The 24,934-nt window shown below is 47.8% G+C and overlaps 2 protein-coding genes across 2 annotated transcripts in view; one reads left to right on the forward strand and one right to left on the reverse strand.

Annotated features, from left to right (window-relative positions):
• pole (polymerase (DNA directed), epsilon) overlaps positions 1 to 11,891 on the reverse strand; it is a 120,210-nt gene extending 108,319 nt beyond the window's left edge. The window contains exons 1-9 of the mRNA XM_085961447.1: positions 11,755 to 11,891; positions 6,939 to 7,074; positions 6,603 to 6,683; positions 5,201 to 5,245; positions 4,715 to 4,807; positions 4,460 to 4,614; positions 2,132 to 2,270; positions 1,461 to 1,541; positions 918 to 1,025 (exon numbers count right to left, since the gene is read on the reverse strand). Of these exons, the coding sequence (XP_085817573.1) occupies positions 918 to 1,025; positions 1,461 to 1,541; positions 2,132 to 2,270; positions 4,460 to 4,614; positions 4,715 to 4,807; positions 5,201 to 5,245; positions 6,603 to 6,683; positions 6,939 to 7,074; positions 11,755 to 11,819 (903 nt within the window). The 5' untranslated portion in view covers positions 11,820 to 11,891. The remainder of the gene's footprint in view (positions 1 to 917; positions 1,026 to 1,460; positions 1,542 to 2,131; positions 2,271 to 4,459; positions 4,615 to 4,714; positions 4,808 to 5,200; positions 5,246 to 6,602; positions 6,684 to 6,938; positions 7,075 to 11,754) is intronic.
• A 9,404-nt stretch (positions 11,892 to 21,295) lies between these two features.
• pxmp2 (peroxisomal membrane protein 2) overlaps positions 21,296 to 24,934 on the forward strand; it is a 36,887-nt gene continuing 33,248 nt past the window's right edge. The window contains 1 exon segment of the mRNA XM_085961448.1: positions 21,296 to 21,426. Coding sequence (XP_085817574.1) covers positions 21,320 to 21,426 — 107 coding nt within the window. The 5' untranslated portion in view covers positions 21,296 to 21,319.

The following is a 24,934-nucleotide window of genomic DNA, read 5'->3' on the forward strand; positions in this document are numbered from 1 at the left end:
TGGTTAAAGAGGTGGGTTTTAACAAGGATCTTAAAGGATAGAGAGGTGGTGAGGGGTATAGTGAGGAAATTACAGAGCGCAGGACCTGAAGGCACAGCTGCCAATGATAGAGGGGTTGCACAAAATGCCAGAGTTGGAGGAACCACGAATTGTGTTTGTGGGGAGGGGGGGGGAAACGTGGGAAGAGGAGTTACAATGATGGAGGGGTGAGGCCATGAAGGGATTTAAACACAAGGATGAACATTTTAAGTTTGAGGAGCCAATGGAGGCAGCAAGGACAGGAGTGATGGGTGAGTGGGACTTGGTGTGGGTTACGATACAGGGACCAGAGTTTGCATGAGCTGAAGTTTATGAAGAGTGGAGGATGGGAGGTCAGCCAGGAAAGCATTGAAATAATCAAGACTGGAGGAGGCGGCAAATGCATGGGTGAGGCTTTTAGCAGAAGATGGGCTGCTATGAGGCGATGTTATAGAGGTGGAAGTCAGCGGTCTTTGTGATGGAGAGGATATGGGATCAGTAGCTCAGCCTGATGTTGAATAGGATGCAGAGGTTGCAAACAGTCTGATTCAGCCTGAAACAGTGGCCAAGGAGAGGGATGAAATAGGTGGCAAGGTTGCGGAGTTTGTGGTGGGGGCCAAAGACGATGGTTTCAGTCTTACCAATGTTTAACTGGACTTCAAATGCAGTTGTAGATTCAAGCTGTAGTGTTGACTAGTGGAGTACTTAATCTGTCTCTTTTCCCTACTCAACCCACTGTTGCTCGGTGTATTTTCCATGACCCACTCTATAGAGTGGACATTAAATTTTTAAAAATACAAGAACTGCATAGCGGGTTTCTTGCTATTCCACATGCTGATCAACCTGTTCTGAACTTTAACATTTGCAGTTTTCATTTTTATTAAGATAACTAAACAAACCTGTCCATCAATCATGTAGGAAATCATCATGATTTGGTCATTCTCAGCATCTGGAAATTTCAATGGCAGTTTCGTAGTTTCAATGTCAAAAGCTAAAACAACAGGATCCTGGAAAAGTCAATAGTGTAAAAAAAATGTAAAATTCCATTCAAATCATCCAAAAATAAAGAACTTGTATAAAAACTAGCATAACTCTGGATTCCCATGTTTGCTATTAGATTGCTATTAATACATGTTTCTAAAATGGAAATTACATACAAGTTCAATTTTTTAAAAAGTTTTTAGTGAGCTCATTAAAAATAATTCTGGGATTTTGTTCCTTCAAGGCATAAATGCAACTAAATTCTACTGGCAATGTTACTTAAAAAGTGTAGACACAACCATACATTTACAATGGAACTGTATTATACACGGATCAATTGGGAAAGAAAAGGAAAACTTGCTCCTAATTGGGGTTTTACACAAAAAAGGGGCTTGGTTAACTGTAGGTAGATCTTGCTTCTATTAGATTTGGATGAAACTGTACAGTCATCTACTACTTACTGGTCGTTCAACCAAGTCATCCCTACGTATGATTTCCGGAGGATAGATACCACCACGGATTCGAATATTGTACCAATGTGCCTAGAAAGTAAGACGAGGGTAAAACATATAAAGAATCCTAATCAATACATAATCAGGTTGACACTGCAGAAAATAGACTAAACTACAGAACTATCTTTCTACTTGAATAAAGCTTTCATAACCTTGCCTCGCTCAGATTTCATCTAAATAAGCGCAGCTACCTTTAATACCAGTGGCAGTCATCCAACAGGAGTCACTGGCAGGAGAATTGTAACATTAGACTTCTATTCCCAATAATCTCTACTTCAGGATGAAGCCCCACTACAGCCTGATATGTTTAGAAAAATTCCACCCCATGTGTGCCCAAGTTTAATTAAAATTGAAAGGGAGGCTTAGCCAAAGGAATGCTCTCACGCAACTCCTGGTTGCTCAGTCAAACTCTGGGAACAGGTCACCAGCTAAACTCTTGGCCACAAGTAGCGGAAGAACGTGTGTCGGCTGGGGAGGGTGGAAAGGTATTCACAACTTCACAGAAATTATAAGCCAAGCTTGGTTTCAGATTCAGTTAATAGCTTTCCATCATCGTGGAGATAGCATTGGTTTATTTACACTTCAGCCCATAAATACCAACAAAATATTGGTGTACTCACCACTTGGATCTTCAGATCAATGGATACTCGGACATGATAAGGCACATCATATTCTCGGATGTCAATTATGTTTTCCATCTGATCAGAAATTTTCTTGGATGTTCCTTCCTCTTCAGTCACATTGCCCCCAGCCAAGGCACTACATTACAAACAAATATCACTAAATGTAGCAAGAATTGTCACAAGGTCCTATTCAGTGCAGGAATAACTTTACAGAAACTTACCTGTACACCAACAAGGATTCAGCAATTTATTAATGAACAATCCACAAAAATCATCCCTAAAAATAGCTAACTAAATGTTAGTTCATTTGTGATTTCAGTGTGCACAGTCCTTTCCTATCCTCTTTAGGATGCATAGTTTCTCAGTAGTTGGGATAGGACAGCCAACGTTTTTCCAGGTCTCTTTCAGGGGGAAACAGGAGTGAAGAGGAAAACTCATAAGCGTGTAGCACCATCACACTACACCTTCCACACTGTTTGGGTACAACAATGTGGACCACACCCACACTAGATTTTTTCCTCTCTTACTCTATCAAGTGACAAAATTGTTGATTCTTTCAGAGCTGCTAAATTAGTTTAGTTTCCTTACATCGTCAGACAGGAACACCTACCAGCACTTATTACAAAGTTGAACTAACTGAAGCAGATCACAAAATAGTTTATCTAATTTTTAGTGTCAATATAAAGTGTGCGCAACAAAATGTAGAGTGGACAATTCAAAGAGAAACTCTGCAAGTCATTACATTTTAAAACTGCTTTTCCACTGTCCTAACACTCAGTCAGTCTCATATGTGTCATCCTGCAGCCAAGAAAGTTGTCAGGTGGCCTGTCCTGAAGCCCACATAAGCACAGAAGTTTACAGCACAGGCACAGGCCTTTCAGCCCATTGTATTTGTGCCGGCTCTTCGTAAAACAAATAAATACCTACAAGTTACAACACGGAACCAGGCCCTACTAGGCTATGTTGGCATTTACCCTCCACACAAGCAAGCATTCCTAATCATATTTACCTACCTTGTTAAAATCCAAGACTAATCCTACTGCTCCACTCTCTCCTCATAGCCCTGCACCTGCTTCAAACATTAAGCCAATTTTTTCTTAAAAGATACAATTTCTGCCTCAACCAATCTCCATAGCAAAACATTCCATGCTCCACAACCTGGTGTGCAAATAAATTTCACCTAACATTTCTCCTCACCCTGACAATTTTAAACTGATGATCCCTCATTACTGGCTTAAATGTCCTTTCTATAATAGGGCTTCCAAAACTGCACAAAGTACCTTCACAGTGGCCTAATCAATGTTTTGTACAAACTCTTTTTCTCTATAATTCTTATCCACACCCTTCAATGTCTAAGGGTGCACCCCATTCCTTGCTTTTCCTCCCACCTTATGCTTATCCACATTAAATTGCATCTTCCACCCGTCTGCCCATTCTATAAACCCATCTATGTCTTCCTGAAGGTTTTCAGTCCTGTTTTCCAACCCCCCTATTTTTGTGTCACCAGTAAATTTCAGGATTGCGCACCTTATGCCCAAGTCATTTATGTATAGTACGCCAAGAACAAAAGTGCAACCATCATTGTCCCAAGATACACCACTTCCAACCCTTCTCCAATCAGAGCAACAGCTATTTACCCTAACTCTGTTCCTTGTCAGTCAAATAATTTGTAAATAACTATAGCCCTTTGGTTACTGTGACGTTGGCAGTCGTTGAAGAGCCGGCCAATGACCCTTCTTCCTTATAGCGAAAGTCTTCAAGTCTGTAGCTCCTTTTGCAGCCACAGTTGAAACTCTTTACACAAGGAAATCACAAGACACAAAGCCATGGTGCAGCATGCTGCAGTAGCAACACACGGCTCGGAGTCACTTGCACACTGTGCTCCACCATCAGCACACTGTAAATCTCCATTAACCTGCTCTGGAGTGGCTCATTTTTGTACTTTTTTGTTTGAAATTAAATTAGGATATTATAAGAAACCGAATTCTTCAAAAGTGCTTGTTATTGTCGCAGCATCCAAAAGAACTAAAAAGCCAATACAATTTGTTAAAAGATGCATTTAGGGTAAGAAGAAAACCAACTTGTTGTGCTACAGGCTTCAAACTGACCTACATCTGAAGGATCAATCACTGGTGCATTATGATGTGTTGATATTTATCATGGCAATCTCAGTACACTCCATTATAACCTTTCTCAGAACCCAAGAGTGTTACTTATTACAAGACTAGTCCTAAAGAACAGAGAAATTGCAGAAGGTGGGAAGCCAAGAACAGCAGCATTCTAACGATGAAAACACGACACAAACACCATCAGTGGCGGAATTACCTGGACAACATAACAGTATAGGCATCATTTGATTTCTCCCTCTCTTTGTTTTTCCTAACAGCCGGGGAAATCTCCTTCCGAACTTTTATCAGGTCATCAACTGTGTTAAAGGCGAGCTTAATGTAGAGTCTCTTCAAGCCAACCAGGTGGTTAGGCTGTAGAAAAGCATAGTTAAAGGTTATAATATACCACCCAAACATTTTTTTTGTGGGGGCAGAGAAAGGAAACAAAAAGAGTGGTAGAGTAAAAACTCACCAGGTCCAAGTCCTCTTTCGGAATGGTTGATATTTTACTTAATTTGCCTTGAAATTTCTTGGACAAGAATGATGAAACCTCTCGCTCACAGCCCTGTTAAAAAAAAAGTTCTGAAGTAGTCATCACTGCAATCTATTCCACAATTTATTACAATTTTATTTTCAATTTAAAGCTCCTTTTAACACAGGTATATTCCTCACAATGAAGGTAATCATTGTTCTTAAAGCCCTGCTCCTCAAAGTATTTTGTCTAATCACGGTAGCAGCTTATTCAAAACAGTGCCATTTGTACTCTGCAATCGCAAAGTGTTTAAGTTGCATTCATAAATCATACCCAAGCATTTACATTTTTATTTATACAAAAAAGTTAACATAAAATTTGTGGGTACGCTTATGTACAGCGCATATGCATGCAAAAAACTTGTTGCTACATATATTTGGCTTATTTTCACTTTTTGGCCAGGTTCATGGGTGATTTTCTACAAACCTTCTTTGTGGCAACATAGAAATAAGGCTGGAAAGGCAGAGCAACCTGAAAAAAGAAAACTGAATGAATAATAATGAATAGTGACAAAAATTTAAATAAATATAAAACAAATGGCGAGAGGTGAAAAGGAAGTAAAAAAAATTCTTTGTTCCTCACCATATTTAACCGGTTCTGCATTTGTTATTTTAATGTCAAAATTGGTCTAAAATACAACAACAGCTATTCCCTGGTGCATAAAATTCACAAGAAAGGCTAATTGTGTTAGCTTACTCAAGAAAGCTAGTGTTTATCCTGTGTTTTTGACAGTCTATTTAATATGGCACTTGGGGACACAAGATCATAAACAGGGAACGGTGGAAGATTTGGAGCATGGCTGTGAAAATTAAAATAATTTAGTTAGAGATCACAGGACCTGAAATTACATTGGGGGTTTCAAACATGGGACAAGAAAAGCCTGACGTAAACTGAAATTAAAATTTGAAGCTGAATTATCTACTTCGGTATCCCACCGCATCAAAACTTACACTTTCATAATATTGCAGTGTCAACTGTGCACAGAAACCTCAATTCACAACATATAAAAGCCCAGTTACTCCTATGTATGTTGTCAGCCCATTCCAGGATGATGAATACATCCATAATACTGCAAATTAGTAACTAGACACAAACAGCAATTGAAGCTGTTCGTGTCTAGTTACTAATGAAGTTGAGATACAGATCAACCACAATCTAACTGAATGGCAGAACATACTCGAGGGGATGAATGGCCTGCTCCTCTTCCTATGTAGCAAATCGTTCTACAGGAAACTTCGCGATATCTGGCACCGACGGGACCGAGCTGCTGCCGATCTATCAAAACTTCCTAATGTTGAAGGATACGGAGGTTTTCATCTCCGTATCTGACAACAAACACTGTTGCTTAGCAACAGCTTGTAAACACTCGGCCCGTACCTTGGAAGCATCTCTGAAGCTGTTGCTAAGCTACAGAGACGCTTTCCAGAGCCTGACTGTTAAAAAAATGCTAGGAGAAGAAAAAAAACCTAACCAAAACGGCTGCTGATTTCTGCCGTTAAATCGAGGTTTCCGGACATACAACCTCCGGATAAACCAAAGTTTCCTGTATACCCCAGAGTATACGTCAATATACCTACACAAAAATGTTGAACTACACGGTATAAATGATAAAACAGAGGACCTATTTTATTACCAAATATAAAATGACCCAACTGCAATAATTTGGCTATATAAAAAAAAAACACATACATTAATGGCTGTACATGAAACCCTTCTACAGTGTAAATATTTGACATTTTAATTAGATGGAGTTAGAGGTGGTTCATAGCCTAGGGGTACAAGGCGGAGGGGTAGGACATGCAAGTGTGCTTGCATTTATTGTACAGACCTTAAACCTGCTCCCGTCCTCCTCAATAAAATAATAATCCACAACACTGATCATTCTCTTGTCTTCATCCAAGATTTCTGCCTGTAAATCGAAATTAATACACATCAGTGCAGGAAAAGAGTAGCACTTAGCAAATAGACAGGATTTGTTTTTGATATACTAACTTTATACTGATGCATACAAATTATTTTATTCCCCGTATTCCCTGAAAAATTACCGTAAACTACATAAACAACATTGCTTGTGCCATTTGCTCCTCTACCATCACAATGCCCAGGGTGATAGTGTAGCAATTATTTCAAGTAGAACCAAAGTAAACTCAGAAGAGCAACTGACTGGGTGCATGTTGATAAGCCAGCCGGTCTTCTCTCCTGGATCTTTGAGGCGGTCAAATCCAAACCGTGCATCCATCTCATCTGTCCACTGACTGCGCTCCAGGCGCTTGAGTGCAGGAAGGGAGGAGCCATCGTCACTGTGAGAACAAAAACACAAGATGTACATTTATTTCATCTGTTAACAGCTATTTCATCACTTAACACAAGAATGGAGCTGGATCTATACTTGTTCCTGCCACTTTGGATCCAAGGTGTCATTGAAAGATCGAATTCTGATCCTACATTACAACAGTGACTACACTTCAAAAGTACTTCATTGGCTGTAAAGCGCTTTGGGGTGCCCTGAGATCGTTAAAGGCGCAATATAAATGAAGTCTTTCTTTTTATTTCACTCCTAATAAAATGTCATTGATGTGTATTAAATGTGGGTGTTATACCCAGTATGACTAGCCAATGTCCTGTGGTGTTGCTTAGTGAGCCAGAAGTTTTATCAGGGATGTTATACTAAGTAGTATTGGGAACTGATGAAATGTCATCAACCTGAAACACTCTCCACAGATGTCTCCTGACCAGCTGAGTGTATTCCAGAATTTTTTGTTTTCATTTCAGTATCAGGAACCGAGTTATCAGCCGGGGTGGGCACAGATGTGAGAAGTGACTCTTTTTAAAAAAAAAAAAAGGACCTTGGAAAGGAAAAGGGGGTTGAAGATGGAATTGTGGTTAGTGAGGACAGAGTGGTCGAGGGTAAGCTTTTTATTTGAGGTAGGGGGTGATGACTAACTGGTACAATTTTAAAGGGGGTACAAGGAGAGACCTGGGGGGGTTCACATGCACAAATCTTTGAAGCTGGCAGGACATATTGATAAGGCTGTTAAAAAAGCAAACAGAATCCTGGGCTTTATAAATAGAGGCATGGAGTACAAAAGCAAGGAAGTTATGGTAAACTTTTGTTTATCACTGGTTCGGCCTCAGCTGGAGTAGTGTGTCCAATTCTGGGTACCACACTTTATGAAGGATGCCAAGGCCTGAGAGACGGTGCAGAGACTTACTTGAAATGGTACCAGGGATGAGGGACTTCAGTTATGTGTAAAAAGTAGAGAATCTGGGATTGTTCTTCTTATAGCAGAGAAGGTTAAGGGGAGATTTAGTAGAGATGTTCAAAATTATTTGGGGTTTTGATGGAGTAGATAGGAAGAAACTGTTTACACTGGCAGGAGGGCCAGTAGCCAAAGGGGACAGATTTAAGAGAATTGGCAAAAAAAACAGGTGGGAGATGAGGAGACTTTTTTTTTTAAACACAGCAAGTTGTTATTATCTGGAAAGCATTGCCTGAAACGGTGGTGGAAGCAGATTCAATTGTAACTTTTAAAAGGGAATTGGATAAATACTTAAAAAGGAAAAATTTGAAGGGCTATGGGGAAAGAGCAGGAGAGTGGGACTAATTGGATAGCTCTTTCAAAGAGCCGACACAGGCATGATGGGCCAAATGGCCACCTTCTGTGCTGTAGGATTCTCTGATGTTCATTTTAGGAAGTAGGGAGACAGACCGAGGGAACCATTTACAATACTGACTAAAACAGCAGTCAGGAACAGAAATTATCATGCTGAGGGAGCATTGCATTGTCAGAGGTGCTGTCTTTTGGATATGATGGGGGAGAAATTGGGTGAGTAGCGCCAGCTGTTAGCGCCTAAAGAGGCAGTCAGTGGCTGTAGCGCCACTGGCTGCGTCTGCGGCGATATTCAGTAGGGGCGCTAATGGTGGCGTTAGGCATTAGCGCTGCGCCGCCACCGATGACGTCATCGGTGTGCGCAGCGCCCCATTCGTGCCCCGTTCGCGATATTTGGTAGCGAACGCCGCAGTTACGCCGCTCGCTACCCGCGCCCGGTTCACGGGGCCTTACTGTGCCGGCAGCGGCGCAAGTTAAGGTGGAGGTGCGGGGCGGCCACTTTTTCGGCGGCTGCCTGCCAGCACCTCCGTCCCCGGCCTCCTAACCCCCGCAGCATTGCCGGCTGTTTCCCAAGAGCCCAGCACTTCTCCTTGGTGCCGGGCTCATTTGCCTGCACTCACGATCGGGGATCGCGCTGTTGCAGGCACCTCCCCCTTAACAGTGGGAGGAAGGCTTGCAGTACCGCAGCGTGCCGTGCTGTGCCGCAGCATGTGGCGCTGCGGCACATTGCCGCTGCGATAATCAGTTTCAGCGCCCTAAGAGGGACGCGGGGCGCCTCGAGCCTCGCCCCGTCTCCCTCGAGGGGCACTGAAACTGAATTTCTGGCGATCGGTATCACTCTGATCGCCGCGCTAAATCCTGCGCTCCGCCGACTTTTGCGCCACTTTGGCGCCCCAACCCAATTTCTAGGCCGATGTCTGATAAACATTCCCATGGCATTACTTCAAAAGCAGAGAGTTCTCCTGGTGTCTTGGCCATGATATCAACCCTCAATCAACACCATAAAAATAACTTTACTGGTCATTTATCTCATTATTGCATAGGACTTTGCTGTGCAGAAATTGGGTACAAAACAGTGACTTTAATTAATTTTCTGTTAAGCACTTTTGAGATATTCCATCCTCTACCCTCTGTACATTTCAACTCATCCAAAGCTCTGCCCATATCCTATCCCGCAGCAAGTCCCGTTCACCCATCGCCCCTGTCCTTGCACACATTTTCCATAACATTTTAACTACATGTAAAAATGATTTAACACATTATAAAAGACATCTTTTAACATTTAGTGTTTCCTCAGTTCAATAAATTTGAAAAACTTAAGCTGATCACTTTACAAATTTTTCATTTAAAATTCCATTAACAAGCCTGAACTACAAGTGTTAAACATCCATGATTATAAACAGACCTGAACTACAAGTGTTAAACATCCATGATTATAAACAGACTGCACCAGAAGTTTATAACAGAACCCATTCACAGAAGTACGGATGGTCTCGTATGTTCCCTTAGATACAATAGTCAGTGCTTCAATTAAATCAGACTATAATCCAACTGCACTCAAATTATCTACCAATATTCTTACAAACTCATACACGCAGGAGATCAGAAGAAAATGAACCAGTAGACTCAGCACTGAAACGGATGTGTGAATTATATAGCTTCACTACTTCCCGTGGATATTGTAGACTCTCAAACACTGGATGATTTTTAATTTCAACCATCAATTTCAGGTAAGGATAGCACAAAACAAGCGGGGGTGGGGGGGGGGTAAGATGCCAGTGGAAGGACGTAGATTCGCCAATCGCTTCCCAATTATAACAAATATACTAAACAATCATTAGCCGAGGCATAGAATATAAGAGCAGGGAGGTTATGATGGAGCTGTACAAAACGCTGGTAAGGCAACAGCTGGAGTACTGTGTGCAGTTCTGGTCGCCACACTATAGGAAGGATGTGATTGTTTTGGAGCGGGTGCAGAGGAGATTTACCAGGATGTTACCTGGGCTGGAGCGCTTCAGCTATGAAGAAAGACTGGGGTTGTTTTCCTTGGAGCAGAGAAGGCTGAGGGGGGACCTGATTGAGGTGTACAAAATTATGAGGGGCATAGATAGGGTAGATAGTAAGGAACTTTTCCCCTTAGTAGAGGGGTCAATAACAAGGGGGCATAGATTCAAGGTAAGGGGCAGGAGGTTTAGAGGGGATTTGAGGAAAAACTTTTTCACCCAGAGGGTGGTTGGAGTCTGGAACTCACTGCCTGAAAGGGTGGTAGAGGCAGGAACCCTCACAACATTCAAGAAGCATTTGGATGAGCACTTGACACACCATAGCATACAAGGCTACGGACCAAATGCTGGAAAATGGGATTAGATTAGACAGAGCTTGATGGCCGGCGCGGACACGATGGGCCAAAGGGCCTCTTTCTGTGCTGTATAACTAACTCTATGACAACATAGTGATCAGAAATAACAACAGAAAGTGTTGGAAACACTCAGCAGGTCAGGCAATACCGAGGAGAGAGAAACAGAGTCAACGTTTCGGGTCGAACCAATAAGGGTTTCCAGCACTTTCTGTTATTTCAGATTTCCAGCATCCACGGTATTTTGCTATTGTAATAATCAAATCAAATCAACTTTTATTGTCATTGTTAGTGCACAAGTGCAGTACAACGAAATGTAGGCTTGCGGCTCCCGAGAGTGTACAATTTGGATTAGGACACTTAAACATTTCAACATACATTTGTACATATATATTAGCATAAATATGACCATAATAAAGTGCATCGGCAGATGTGCAGGCTTTAGTGTTTATTTGTGGCGTTCAGTAGGATGACAGCCCTGGGAAAGAAGCTGTTCCTAAATCTGGTCGTACGGGTGCGAATGCATCTGTAGCGTCTTCCAGATGGTAGGAGGGCGAACAGACTGTGGCTGGGGTGGGTAGGGTCTTTGATGATGGACCGTGCCCTCCGTAGGCAGCGTTTCTGATATATATGTTCTATGGTCGGTAGCCGGGTGCCGGTAATGCGTTGGGCAGTTTTGACTACCCGCTGCAGGGCTTTCCGGTCATGGGAGCTACAGCTGCCGTACCATACCGTGATACAGTTTGTCAGGATGCTCTCTATAGTGCAGCGGTAGTGATCAGCTTGAATGAGAACACAGCGCCGGCCAGGGCCCAGAAGCGGCGAGTAGTCAGACTGTGGAGGCAGTGCAGGGTGGCTGGCGGGCTATCGGGTTCTGTCAATCTGATTGGTGTCTCGGGTTTGTTTTTAACAGGGGAGCTGGCGCGCACACTTGTTGCTGACTGGTCCTGGTCACCTTACCGCACCCCCGTCAACCCCACTCTCACACAACTGCCAGTAACTGCCAAACTTACGGGTAGCTGTTGTCAGCGCCCTGGCCGCGCTCCGGCCTGAACCTGCCGCTGTTCTGCAGCACCATCACCACCCGCTTCCAGCTCGGCACCACTCACTCACACTCGATTCGCGCGCTCTTGGAGCTCTCGCGGGACCGCACGCTTGCATCACCGCGAGATCACCCAGCCACTCGCCGATTGGACGATATCGGGGAGCTTTCTGATTGGATAAAAATGCGGAAGTCGTTTAACTGCCCTGTTCAGTACCGTTATTATCCGAGTAAACTGGCTCATACTATATTGCTGGAGGAAGCTAACGCTCTCCGTCCATATAGATTTCAGTGAGAGCCGTCTGTTTTCTATTCTAAGATTTTTATATTGACTGCAGGCAATGATTCATGTTCAGCTGCAAAATTGTTGTAAATTTGAAATAAAAACAGGAAATGCTGAGCAGGTCAGGCAGCAGCTGCGGAGAGAGAAACAGTTAACGTTTCAGGTCGGCGACCTTTCGTCTGAACTGGGTCAGTGCTAATTTGAATTCGTGAATGGCCGCTGTGATAGGATGAGGACACATAACCTGTTAGTATTTTTTCTTGATGTTTACCCCCACCCTCCTCTCCTGACGTTGACTTATTGCTGGTGTACGTTTTCCCAACCACAAGAAGACCTTGGTATCCCACCAACATGGTCAATATTCATATATGAATCTTGACAATGAGCAGTGAATTTGCAGCACAGAAACAAGCCAATCGACCCAATTGATCTATGCTACTGTTTAAACTCCACACGCGCCTTCTCTCACTCTAATTACGTCTTGCCACTAGTATCCTTTTATTTCCTGCTTCCTCATGTGTCAGCTGTGGCTCAGTTGGTAGCACCCTTGTGTATGAGTCAGAAGGTTGTGGGTTCATAGTCCTACTCCAGAGACTTGAGCACCAAAATCTAGGCTCACACTCCAGTGCAGTACTGAGAGAGTGCAGCATGGACTGGTTGGGCCGAATGGCCTGTTTCTGTGCTCTATATTCTATGTAATGGGAGGTGGGAGGTGCTGTCTTTCTGGTGAGATGTTCAACTGAGGCCCTGCCTGTCTTCTCAGGTGGACGTAAAAGATCCCATTGCACTATTTGGAAGAAGAGCAGGTGTCCTAGCCAATATTTATCCCAAAACCAACATCACTAAAACAGGTTATCTATGTGCAAACATTGCCATGTTTCCCACATTACAATAGTGACTACACTTCAAAAGTACTTAATTGGTTGTAAACGCTTTGGGGCATCTGCTGGTCGTGAAAGGCACTATATAAATACAAGTGTTCCTTTTTTATATAATTGACTGCTGGACCCAATTCTGCACACGTGGGACATCCATTCACATATGCACGTCGAGCAAGGATCGTGGGACACCAGTCAGGAACAAGAAAGCGTTGTAATTTTTTGCTCCTTAGCGCATAGGAGCTGAGGCCAAATGTAGCCCCTCCCCAGCCAGGGTCAGATAGCTTCAGTAATGAATTTATGGAATTACTAGCTGAAGTGCCCGGCGGTGCTGAGGGATTTTTGAGGGCATATTGTTGTTGGAAGAGAGAGAGAGAGAGAGAGAGAGAGAGAGCGCACGACTGGGGGGGAAGAGAGAGAGCGACTGGGGGGGAAGAGAGAGAGCGCGACTGGGGGGAAGGGGGGGGAAGGGGAGAGAGCACGACTGGGGGGAGGGGGGAAGGGGAGAGAGCACGACTGGGGGGAGGGGGAGGGGGGGAGCCAGCAGACCCTCTCCCCTCTGCCGGCGATGGCTCCGCTGAGCTCCGTGCCGCCCCACGCACTGACATGCCGAGCGCAGCGCCCCGGTGAGCCCGAGCCCCGCCCTCCCGAGGCCGGGCCTGAGACGGCCGATTGTGGCTGGCCGGGCCCGGTTGCCTTGGTAACCCTCCTCCCCTCTCCGGCTCCCGATCTCCGGGACTGGGCCTGAGCGGCTTGAGACGGCCGATTGCGGCTGGCGAGCCCGGTTGCCGGGGTAACCCTCTCCGCTCCCCCTCCCCTCCCGAGCCCCGCCCCCCCCCAACCTGCTCGCTTCCCTCTGGCCGCGCTCTGTGTGGAGGTGCGCGTGCACCGTGAGCGCGAAATTAAGCGCGAGGAGCTTGCAGTGAGCCCAGCTAGCCTTTACCAAGATGGCTGGCCGCTGGTTCGGAATCAGGCCCAGCGGGATGGCCGGTGCGTAGCTCGGGCGTGGCTGGGCAACAGACGCCCAGGCTTCGAGGCCTGCCTGGAAAAACGGTGAAAAGTAGGAAAATTATAGAGGTTAGAAAAAAGATTTACAAATGAATTAACTTTTTTAAAAACAATGTGTGTTTTAAAAGCAACTTTTTTTTTGGTGGAAATGTTGATTTGAAAAGAAACACGCAGAAAGCGGGAAAAAGAAATGAAAAGTTTGGAATCAAGATGGCGGCGACTCACCTCGGTTCAGAACGATAAGGCCCGCCCACACACGCACCGATTGGTCGACCGTTAGGTCACCGAAGCATAGGATTGGTCAATTGTCCCGTCACTCGACCCTAGGAGGGCCCGCCCGCACGCGCCAGGAACCCGCCCCCGCCACGCAGCGATTGGTCGACCGTCGGGTCGCTCGGCCGTACGATTGGTCGACCTCGACGTCACTCAATGCTAATGAGCAGATAATGAGCGGAATTTTGAACGTTTTTTGGATACCGCGGGCGCAATTTTTGTCTCACCGAAACGTAAATATGCTTACGACTGTTCTGGAATCGTAAGCTTTCTTTTGATGTAACGCACCTGTAGGTACGCTCTATAACTGGAGAGTGTATAGCCGGACAGACACACCGAAGGACAGACAGACAGATAGACAGACAGACAGACAGACAGACAGTCAGACAGATGGACAGATCCATCCTTTTATATATATAGACTAGCTGGGGGGGCCCGGCGGTGCCGAGGCTTTTTTGAGGGCATGTTGTTGTTGGAAGAGAGAGCGCAAGAGACTGGGGGGGGAAGAGAGAGAGCGCGAGAGACTGGGGGGGAAGAGAGAGAGCGCGAGAGACTGGGGGGAAGAGAGAGAGCGCGAGAGACTGGGGGGAAGAGAGAGAGCGCGAGAGACTGGGGGGAAGAGAGAGCGCGCGAGAGACTGGGGGGAAGAGAGAGAGCGCGAGAGACTGGGGGGAAGAGAGAGAGCGCGAGAGACTGGGGGGAAGAGAGAGAGCGCGAGAGACTGGGGGGAAGAGAGAGAGCGCGAGAGACTGGGGGGAAGAGAGAGAGCGCGAGAGACTGGGGGGAAGAGAGAAAGCGCGAGAGACTGGGGGGAAGAGAGAGAGCGCGAGAGACTGGGGGGAAGAGAGAGAGCGCGAGAGACTGGGGGGAAGAGAGAAAGCGCGAGAGACTGGGGGGAAGAGAGAGAGCGCGAGAGACTGGGGGGAAGAGAGAGAGCGCGAGGGACTGGGGGGGAAGAGAGAGAGCGCGAGGGACTGGGGGAAGAGAGAGAGCGCGAGAGACTGGGGGGAAGAGAGAGAGCGCGAGAGACTGGGGGGAAGAGAGAGAGCGCGAGAGACTGGGGGGGAAGAGAGAGCGCGAGAGACTGGGGGGAAGAGAGAGAGCGCGAGAGACTGGGGGGAAGAGAGAGAGCGCGAGAGACTGGGGGGAAGAGAGAGCGCAAGAGACTGGGGGGAAGAGAGAGAGCGCGAGAGACTGGGGGGAAGAGAGAGAGCACGAGAGACTGGGGGGAAGAGAGAGAGCGCGAGAGACTGGGGGGAAGAGAGAGAGCGCGAGAGACTGGGGGGAAGAGAGAGAGCGCGAGAGACTGGGGGAAGAGAGAGAGCGCGAGAGACTGGGGGGAAGAGAGAGAGCGCGAGAGACTGGGGGGAAGAGAGAGAGCGCGAGAGACTGGGGGGGAAGAGAGAGAGCGCGAGAGACGGGGGAAGAGAGAGAGCGCGAGACTGGGGGGAAGAGAGAGAGCGCGAGACTGGGGGGAAGAGAGAGAGCGCGAGACTGGGGGGAAGAGAGAGAGCGCGAGACTGGGGGGAAGAGAGAGAGCGCGAGACTGGGGGGAAGAGAGAGAGCGCGAGACTGGGGGGAAGAGAGAGAGCGAGAGACTGGGGGGGAAGAGAGAGAGCGAGAGACTGGGGGGAAGAGAGAGAGCGAGAGACTGGGGGGGAAGAGAGAGAGCGAGAGACTGGGGGGAAAGAGAGAGCGAGAGACTGGGGGGAAGAGAGAGAGCGAGAGACTGGGGGGAAGAGAGAGAGCGAGAGACTGGGGGGAAGAGAGAGAGCGAGAGACTGGGGGGAAGAGAGAGAGCGAGAGACTGGGGGGAAGAGAGAGCGAGAGACTGGGGGGAAGAGAGAGAGCGAGAGACTGGAGGGAAGAGAGAGAGCGAGAGACTGGGGGGAAGAGAGAGAGCGAGAGACTGGGGGGAAGAGAGAGAGCGAGAGACTGGGGGGGAAGAGAGAGAGCGAGAGACTGGGGGGAAGAGAGAGCGAGAGACTGGGGGAAGAGAGAGAGCGAGAGACTGGGGGAAGAGAGAGAGCGAGAGACTGGGGGGAAGAGAGAGAGAGCGAGAGACGGGGGAAGAGAGAGAGCGAGAGACTGGGGGGAAGAGAGAGAGCGAGAGACTGGGGGGAAGAGAGAGAGCGAGAGACTGGGGGAAGAGAGTGACTGGGAGTGTGAGAGAGAGAGAGAGAGAGAGACTGGGAGTGAGAGAGAGAGAGAGGGAAGGAGAGAGAAGGAGAGAGAGAGGGAAGGAGAGAGGAGGAGAGAGAGAGAAGGAGAGGAGAGAGACTGGGGGGGGAAGAGAGAGAGAGAGAGACTGGGGGAGAGAGAGAGAGGGAAGGTGAGAGAGAGACAGAGAGAGAGAGGGAAGGAGAGAGAAGGAGAGAGAGGGGGAAGGAGAGGGAGAGATGAGAGGGAAGGAGAGAGAGATGAGAGGGAAGGAGAGAGAGAGAGGGAAGGAGAGAGAGAGAGGGAAGGAGAGAGAGAGAGGGAAGGAGAGAGAGAGAGGGAAGGAGAGAGAGAGAGAGAGGGAAGGAGAGAGAGAGAGAGGGAAGGAGAGAGAGAGAGGGAAGGAGAGAGAGAGAGAGGGAAGGAGAGAGAGAGAGAGAGAGGGGGGAAGGAGAGAGAGAGGGGGAAGGAGAGAGAGAGAGGGAAGGAGTGAGAGAGAGAGAGGGGGAAGGAGAGAGTGAGAGGGGGGAGGAGAGAGAGGGGAAGGAGAGAGAGAGGGGGAAGGAGAGAGAGAGAGAGAGGGGGAAGGAGAGAAGGAGAGAGAGAGAGGGGGAAGGAGAGAAGGCGAGAGAGAGAGAGGGGGAAGGAGAGAGAGAGAGGGGGAAGGGGAGAGAGAGAGGGGGAAGGAGAGAGAGAGAGGGGGAAGGAGAGAGAGAGAGGGGGAAGGAGAGAGAGAGAGGGGGAAGGAGAGAGAGAGGGGGAAGGAGAGAGAGAGAGGGGGAAGGAGAGAGAGGGGGAAGGAGAGAGAGAGAGGGTGGGAAGGAGAGAGAGAGAGGGTGGGAAGGAGAGAGAGAGTGGGTGGGAAGGAGAGAGAGAGTGGGTGGGAAGGAGAGAGAGAGAGGGTGGGAAGGAGAGAGAGAGAGGGGGAAGCAGAGAGAGAGAGGGGGGAAGGAGAGAGAGAGAGAGGGGGAAGGAGAGAGAGAGGGGAAGGAGAGAGAGAGAGAGGGGGAAGGAGAGAGAGGGGGAAGGAGAGAGAGAGAGGGGGAAGGAGAGAGAGCGAGGGGAAGGAGAGAGAGAGAGGGGAAGGAGAGAGAGAGAGGGGGAAGGAGAGAGAGAGAGGGGGAAGGAGAGTGAGAGAGAGGGGGAAGGAGAGAGAGAGAGAGAGACTGGGGGAGAGAGAGAGACTGGGGAGAGAGAGAGAGAGAGAGACTGGGGGAGAGAGAGAGAGACTGGGGGAGAGAGAGAGAGGGTGTTTAAAAATTAAGACTGTTTAAAATTAATATTGAACGTACCAAATGAAGTACAAAGACTGTTTAAAATTAATATTGTTTAAAAGTAATATTGTATGTAACCAACAAATGTCAAATCGATTGACACCTACAGAATGTTGGAAAACTGTACCTTTTTGCTATGTAAGCTTTGGCAATATGGTTCTCTGTAAACTTTCATGCCAATAAAGCATTTGAATTGGAATTGAATTGGAATTGGGTGGGAAGGAGAGAGAGAGAGGGGGGGAAGGAGAGAGAGAGAGAGGGGGAAGGAGAGAGAGGGGGAAGGAGAGAGAGAGAGGGGAAAGGAGAGAGAGAGAGGGGGAAGGAGAGAGAGAGAGAGGGGGAAGGAGAGAGAGAGAGGGGGGGAAGGAGAGAGAGAGAGGGGGAAGGAGAGAGAGAGAGAGGGGAAGGAGAGAGAGAGAGGGGGAAGGAGAGAGAGAGAGAGGGGGAAGGAGAGTGAGAGAGAGGGGGAAGGAGAGAGAGAGAGGGGGGGAAGGAGAGAGAGAGAGGGGGAAGGAGAGAGAGAGAGAGGGGAAGGAGAGAGAGAGAGGGGAAAGGAGAGAGAGAGAGGGGGAAGGAGAGAGAGAGAGAGGGGGAAGGAGAGAGAGAGAGGGGGGGAAGGAGAGAGAGAGAGGGGGAAGGAGAGAGAGAGAGAGGGGAAGGAGAGAGAGAGAGGGGGAAGGAGAGAGAGAGAGAGGGGGAAGGAGAGTGAGAGAGAGGGGGAAGGAGAGAGAGAGAGACTGGGGGAGAGAGAGAGAGAGAGACTGGGGGAGTGAGAGAGACTGGGGAGAGAGAGAAAGAGACTGGGGGAGAGAGAGAGAGAGAGACTGGGGGAGAGAGAGAGAGACGGGAGAGAGAGAGAGAGAGACGGGGGGAGAGAGAGAGAGAGACGGGGGAGAGAGGGAGACTGGGGGAGAAGAGAAAGAGAGAGAGAGATGGGGGGGAAGAGAGAGAGACTGGGAGTGTGAGAGAGAGAGAGAGAGTGTGAGAGAGAGAGAGAGAGAGAGAGACTGGGAATGTGAGAGAGAGAGAGAGAGAGAGAGACTGGGAGTGTGAGAGAGAGAGAGAGACTGGGAGTGTGTGAGAGAGAGAGAGAGATTGGGAGTGTGTGTGAGAGAGAGAGAGACTGGGAGTGTGTGTGAGAGAGAGAGACTGGGAGTGAGAGAGAGAGACTGGGAGAGAGAGAGAGAGACTGAGAGTGAGAGAGAGAGACTGGGAGTGAGAGAGAGAGACTGGGAGTGAGAGAGAGAGACTGGGAGTGAGAGAGAGAGACTGGGAGGGTGAGAGAGAGACTGGGAGGGTGAGAGAGAGAGAGAGACTGGGAGTGTGAGAGAGAGAGAGAGACGGAGTGAGAGAGAGGGAGACTGGGAGTGTGAGAGAGAGAGAGGGAGTGTGAGAGAGAGAGAAAGTGGGAGTGTGAGAGAGAGAGAGAGAGAGTGGGAGTGAGAGAGAGAGAGAGAGACTGGAAGTGTGTGAGAGAGAGAGAGAGAGAGAGAGAGACTGGGAGTGTGAGAGAGAGAGAGATTGGGAGGGTGAGAGAGAGAGAGACACTGGGCTGCCGCGGCCGCTCACCTGGTGGCTTTGGGTCGGGCTCTGGGGCGGGGCTGTTGACGCCGCGGGGAAGTTTTGTGCGCGGCGGCTCCCAGCACGGACCGCCGCGGCTGGTCACCTGGTGGCTTTGGGTCCGGCTCTCGGGCGGCGCGGTTGACGCCGCGGGGAGCCCCGGGACCGGGTCAAAGGGGTGAAAGCCCGAGTGAGTCCGCGGGCCGCAGCCGCAAATGGAGCCGAGCCCTGATGCCGTTGGCCGAGGCGAAGACGGTGACCTGGTCGCAGAAATGAACAGCCTTCAGCAGGTTCCGGGCATTGTCTAAACTGGCGACTAAAACAAATCGATCGGCATCCGCCTCGGGCCCAGGGGGCAGCGGCATCGCTCCGGGAATCCGCTCAACTCAAGGCCCAGGCTTCCCGGGCTGCTAGGCCGCGCCCGGTGCCAGCACAGCCGCTCGAAATGGCCGTCAAAGTAGGCGAGCCTCCGGGCGAAGGGCAGGGGATCACTTCATTTCTAACTGTTCCTAAATACAATTTGAAACTGACATAAATTGTTCTTTTCCTTAGTTCCCTAACACACAGAAAGTGGCAAAAATAAATAAAGTTAGGAATCAAGATGGCGGCCACTCACCTCCGGTCAGAAGGATTAGGCCCGCCCACACACGCAATGTGACGCACCGATTGGTCAACCATCAGGTCACTGAACTGTAGGATTGGTCAATCATCACGTCACTCAACTGTAGGATGGCCCGCCCGCACATGCAATGAACCCGCCCCCGTGACGCAGCGATTGGTCGACCGTCAGTTCGCTCGACTGTACGATTGGTCAACCTTCACGTCACTCAATGCTAATGAGGGGATAATGAGCAGAAGTTTGAACGTTTTTTGGATACCGTCGGCACAATTTTTGTCTCACCGAAAAGTAAATACGCTTATGACCGTTCCGGAATCGTAAGCTTTCTTTTGATGTAACACGCGTGTAGGTACGCTCTATAACTTTTGAGTGTATAGAGTACAGACAGACAGAAGAGCAATATATATATATATATATATATAGATAGATAGATTCTCTGCAAATTTTCTGTCTTTATTTCGAATTTCCAGCACTTTCACTTTGCTTGGTTAAAAGGTTGATCCATTCATCAGATTAGGCACAAAACCTAAGAAATCAATTCATAAATACTGGATGTTCTTGTTGTCGGTGGATATATCTCCTTTGGTTGCTAGAACACTTGTTCCCAATCTTTTATGGAAAATAATGCACAGATAATTTAGTCCTGGAGTAGTCTGATTCCCCATCTGTCATAGAGAGATTCCTCCTATATAGCTGTATTTATGGCTGAAGTATCACTAGGTGATGTGATGTAATTTAATTTCCCTTTTATTAATTATGGTTATTCTGCATTTTCTTCAAATACAATAAACGTTTTTAAAGAAGGAATCCACATTGCATTGGCTGTATGTACTTATTAGAATCATAGCATGATACAACACAGAAGGAGGCCATTCGGTCCATCGTGCCTGTAGTTCTTTGACAGAGCTATCCAATAAGTCCCACTCCCCTGTTCTTTCCCCATAGCCCAGGAAATGTTTCCCCTTCAATTACTTATCCAATTCCTTTTTGAAAATTATTATTGAATCTGCTTCCAGCACCCGTTGAAGCAGGGCATTCCAGATCATCATAACTCGCTGCGTAAACAAAAACCTCATCTCGCCTCTTATTGGGTAATAGTTAATGAGCAGAGTCCCTATAATGTGTGTGGAAGGAATAGGAGAGTGAGTTTTTAAAATATTCGATTATAAATCTGAGTTATTAATGATCCTTCAGTATATACCGAATATTACCTATAGGCAAACTGCTCAGAGATGGATGGGGACTTTAAAAAAAAGTTTATAGTCGGTATAGATACTAGGGTTTTTAACAAAGCACTCGGCATTTACATCGATCTTACTACAACACACTGTTCTGTAACACGGCGCTGCTTTCCAGTGATTTCCATGTCACTGCCAGTAATAGGACCTGGACCTGCTGGCACTCCAATGCGGTTATTTACGGTAGTCGCCCAACGAATTGGATCAGTCCCAGTAAGCGGACTGAAGCTAAGCTTTGATTGAATGATGTCGGGATATTCCACACCCGACCGGCCTTTCAGCCGACTCCTGTTGCATCAGTACTTGCTCCTGCTAAAGAAGTACCCAATACTGACCAAGTCAATCACCAGGTAAACATATTTCAACCCGAGATTTATATGCACCGCCCTAGAAAATGCTGCGAGATGCCAGCAACTGCGAGATTTTGAACTGAGGTTTATGTTTTTTTGCGTGGTAATTTTATTAGATCCCGAATCAGCAAAATATTCGCCACCAAAGATCTGTCTGGCACATGCTCCCCAATGGTGTATGTTTTATTAGCTCAAGATGCGGAATTATAATTATTTGTGGACTTTCCATCAAAGTAGAGAGCGAGAAGGTAAGCCGAGCTGTACAACAGTATTACAAACAACAGTGACGAAAAGGTCAGAAACTTCATACAAAACAATGGGAACTGATAGTGTGAATCAGCTTGTTTTATACGTAACGTACCATGCATATAAATACCATGGCTATCCGTGAATTGCACAGAAATGCATAGGACTTGAAAAGACATACGTGTGTGGAAAAACTTCTGACGATGCGTTCCAGTTCTTCTGAAAAACAGTTAAAATAATTAGCAGATATTTGAAAATAATTAGCATTTTTTGAGATCCAAAGAGATGGTGGGAGGAACAGAAACAAAAAGTGGACCACACTCAACTGCAATTTCCTTAATTTTGTCCTCGAATGTGGCTCCTACTCCATCCTATCCCACATCATCTCGGAAACGGCTCATATTCGGGATAGTTCCAATTCCATTTTTATTGCAAGGGATTCGGGATTTTTACTTATGTTTTGGGATTGTATTTCGTGATGCCATCATACCCAGTGTATACCCCTGAGGGGCAAGATCTCAACTTGCCAAAAAAACAACTAAAGAGGTAAGGAACAGCATAAAACTAAAAGAAAAAGCATACAAAAATGCAAAAAAAAAGCACAGATCCTGGCGAATGGAAAATTTTATAGGGGAGAAATTCGGCATGTTAGTGCCCAGGGGGGCGCTAATGGGTTTGTAGCAGAGCGCGGCGAATCCAATGCCGCACGAGAAATTCACCTGGGATTTAGACGCTAACAGTTTGTGCCTAGGCAGATCGTGAGGTCAATGAGTTTGTTACGGCCCAGATGCAAAATTGACTGCTGGCCTGAACAACGGCAGGAAGAGGAGGCGTGATGCAGTTGGATGGCCGCTGTCCGAGCGGTATTTAAAGGGATCAACATCCGCTTTCATTTTAGTGGTCAATCAATGCTGCCTTCTCAGTTTCACATTGTGAAACAGCTGTTTTCAGTGAGTTAAAAGTTTCTTACTTTCAGGAGTGATCTGCGTGCTAAAAATTTGTCACTTCTGCTAAGATTTCAAAGTCTTACACTTGGTTACATTAATGGGGGCTGTACTGGCACTCGACCTCGCCGTCCAGCATCAACGCCAGAGGCAGAGACAAAGGTTGCAAAATGTGGCAAGAGGGCCAACAGGGCTCTCAACAGGAGGCCTTACCCTCCCAGGCTATTTCGGGAGCACTTCTACATAAATTTAATTGAGGAGCGTTGTCTTAGAAGGCCCCACTTCAGCAAGAATGTGATCACAGAGCCCTGCCACCTCCTGCAGCCAGACCTCGAGCCTCAGATCAGGACCACCACAGCTCTCTCAGTGGCAGTCAAGGTCACCGTTGCCCTCAATTTCTACGCCAGCAGATCCTTCCAGTCTGCAGCAGGAGACATAGCTAGCATCTCGCAGTTCGCCATCCATTGCTGCATCCGGGAGGTCACAGAGGCTCTCTACAGAAGGAGAAGGGACTACATTTCCTTCCCCCATCACCAGAGAGAACCAGGACGAGCGTGTATGTGGCTTTGCCAGGATAGCGGGCTTCCCCATGGTGCAGGAAGCCATTGACTTTGGAATTCTGTACTCCAGTATGCTGTGGAGGCTCAGTCATTGAGTATATTCAAGACAGAGATCGATAGATTTTTGAATATTAAGGGAATCAAGGGATATGGGGAGGATAGTGCAGGAAAGTGGAGATGAGGTAGAAAATCAGCCATGATCTTATTGAATGGCAGAGCAGGCTTGAAGGGCTAAATGGCCTACCCCTGCTCCTATTTCTTATGTTCTTATGACTGCACCCACATCACTTTGCGGGCACCCCATTGCAATCCGGAGGTCTTCCGTAACCGCAAAGGCTACCACTCACTTAATGTCCAGTTGGTGTGTGACCACAGACAACTAATCCTCACCATCAATGCCAGCTATCCTGGCAGCAGCCACAATGCCTTCATCCTGCGCCAGACCGCTGTGCCAGCACTCTTCCAGCCACCACATCAAGCTCGCGGCTGGCTGGTCAGAGACGAGGGCTATCCGATCTCCACCTGGCTCATGACTCCCCTCCGCAACCTCAACACTCCTGCCCAGCACTCGTATAATGAGAACTATGCCGCCACCAGGAACATCATCGAGCAGACCATCGGAGTGCTCAAGCAACGGTTCCGCTGCTTTGACCGCTTGGGAGGAGCCCTCCAGTACTTGACTGAGCGGGTGTCCTTTTTCATCATGGTGTGCTGCACAACTTGGCCATCTTGGGGGCCCAGCCATTGCCACTAGGCATAACGGGACCACTTCAGGGGGAGGAACAGCAGCGAGAGAGGAGGCAGCCACTCAATAGGCCTTCTGGAAGGGCAGTCCATGACCGCCTCATCAGACTGTAGTTCCAATAAATTCTACCCCACATACCGGTTGCTCACCACATCCCCATCATTCCATCTATTTCGCATGCCATGTCACAGCACATAGCTGAAATGAGAAACAGCACAAATTCTGCAAATTTCAATTAATAAATTTATCAACATTCAGTAAACACATATATACTACAACAATATTAACTAATCACCTTTGTGCAAAACCCTAACTTACCCTCTTAACAGTGCCTTTTCCTAATCTACTGCTCCTACGTAGTCTGTCCCTAGTGGCTGGTGCCAGAGACTACAGATGGCCTTGCAGGGTGCCCTCGTCCAGCTCTGAACCTGGAAGGCCAGGCGGTACACTGCACCACCTCAGGCTGGATGGCAGCAGTCTGGCATAGCTGGATGACAAGCAGCGACAAGGGCAATGGTGGAGTGGCAGTGGTGGGAGCAGGAATGCTGTCATCCGGAGAGAGGATAGCAGGTTGCTGTTCCACTGACACACTGCCACTCCCCCAGGGCAGCACCTCAGCATCCCTACCAATCTGCTGGAGCACAGATTGCTGGCCTGCTGCGACACCGTGAGATCCCCGGTGGACTGTGGTGGACCCAGCGATGATGGCAGCAGTCAGAGCTTGTGTGGCATCAAGCTGAGACTGCAGGAGAGCAGTCTGAGACTTGATGGCAGCAACCATTGACTGCATGAGAGCAGTAAGACGTTGTGTGGCTTCCGCCTGTGCTGCAATGGATGCTGCCACATCGCCCATAACACGAGGTCTGGGTCCCCACAGTCTCTCGGAGTCCACCGTCCTTTGCAGACTGCCAAGGATGGGCTCCATGGTGTGCGCAGAGCTCTGTGCAATGTTGGAGGCAGAGTCCTCCACGCTCCTTACCACTGCCGACAGGATCTCGGGCACCCTTATCATT

The sequence above is a fragment of the Somniosus microcephalus genome, chromosome 19 (genome assembly GCF_052327205.1).
Source record: "Somniosus microcephalus isolate GS21.2 chromosome 19, FLI_Smic_1.0, whole genome shotgun sequence".
Lineage (NCBI taxonomy): Eukaryota > Metazoa > Chordata > Chondrichthyes > Squaliformes > Somniosidae > Somniosus > Somniosus microcephalus.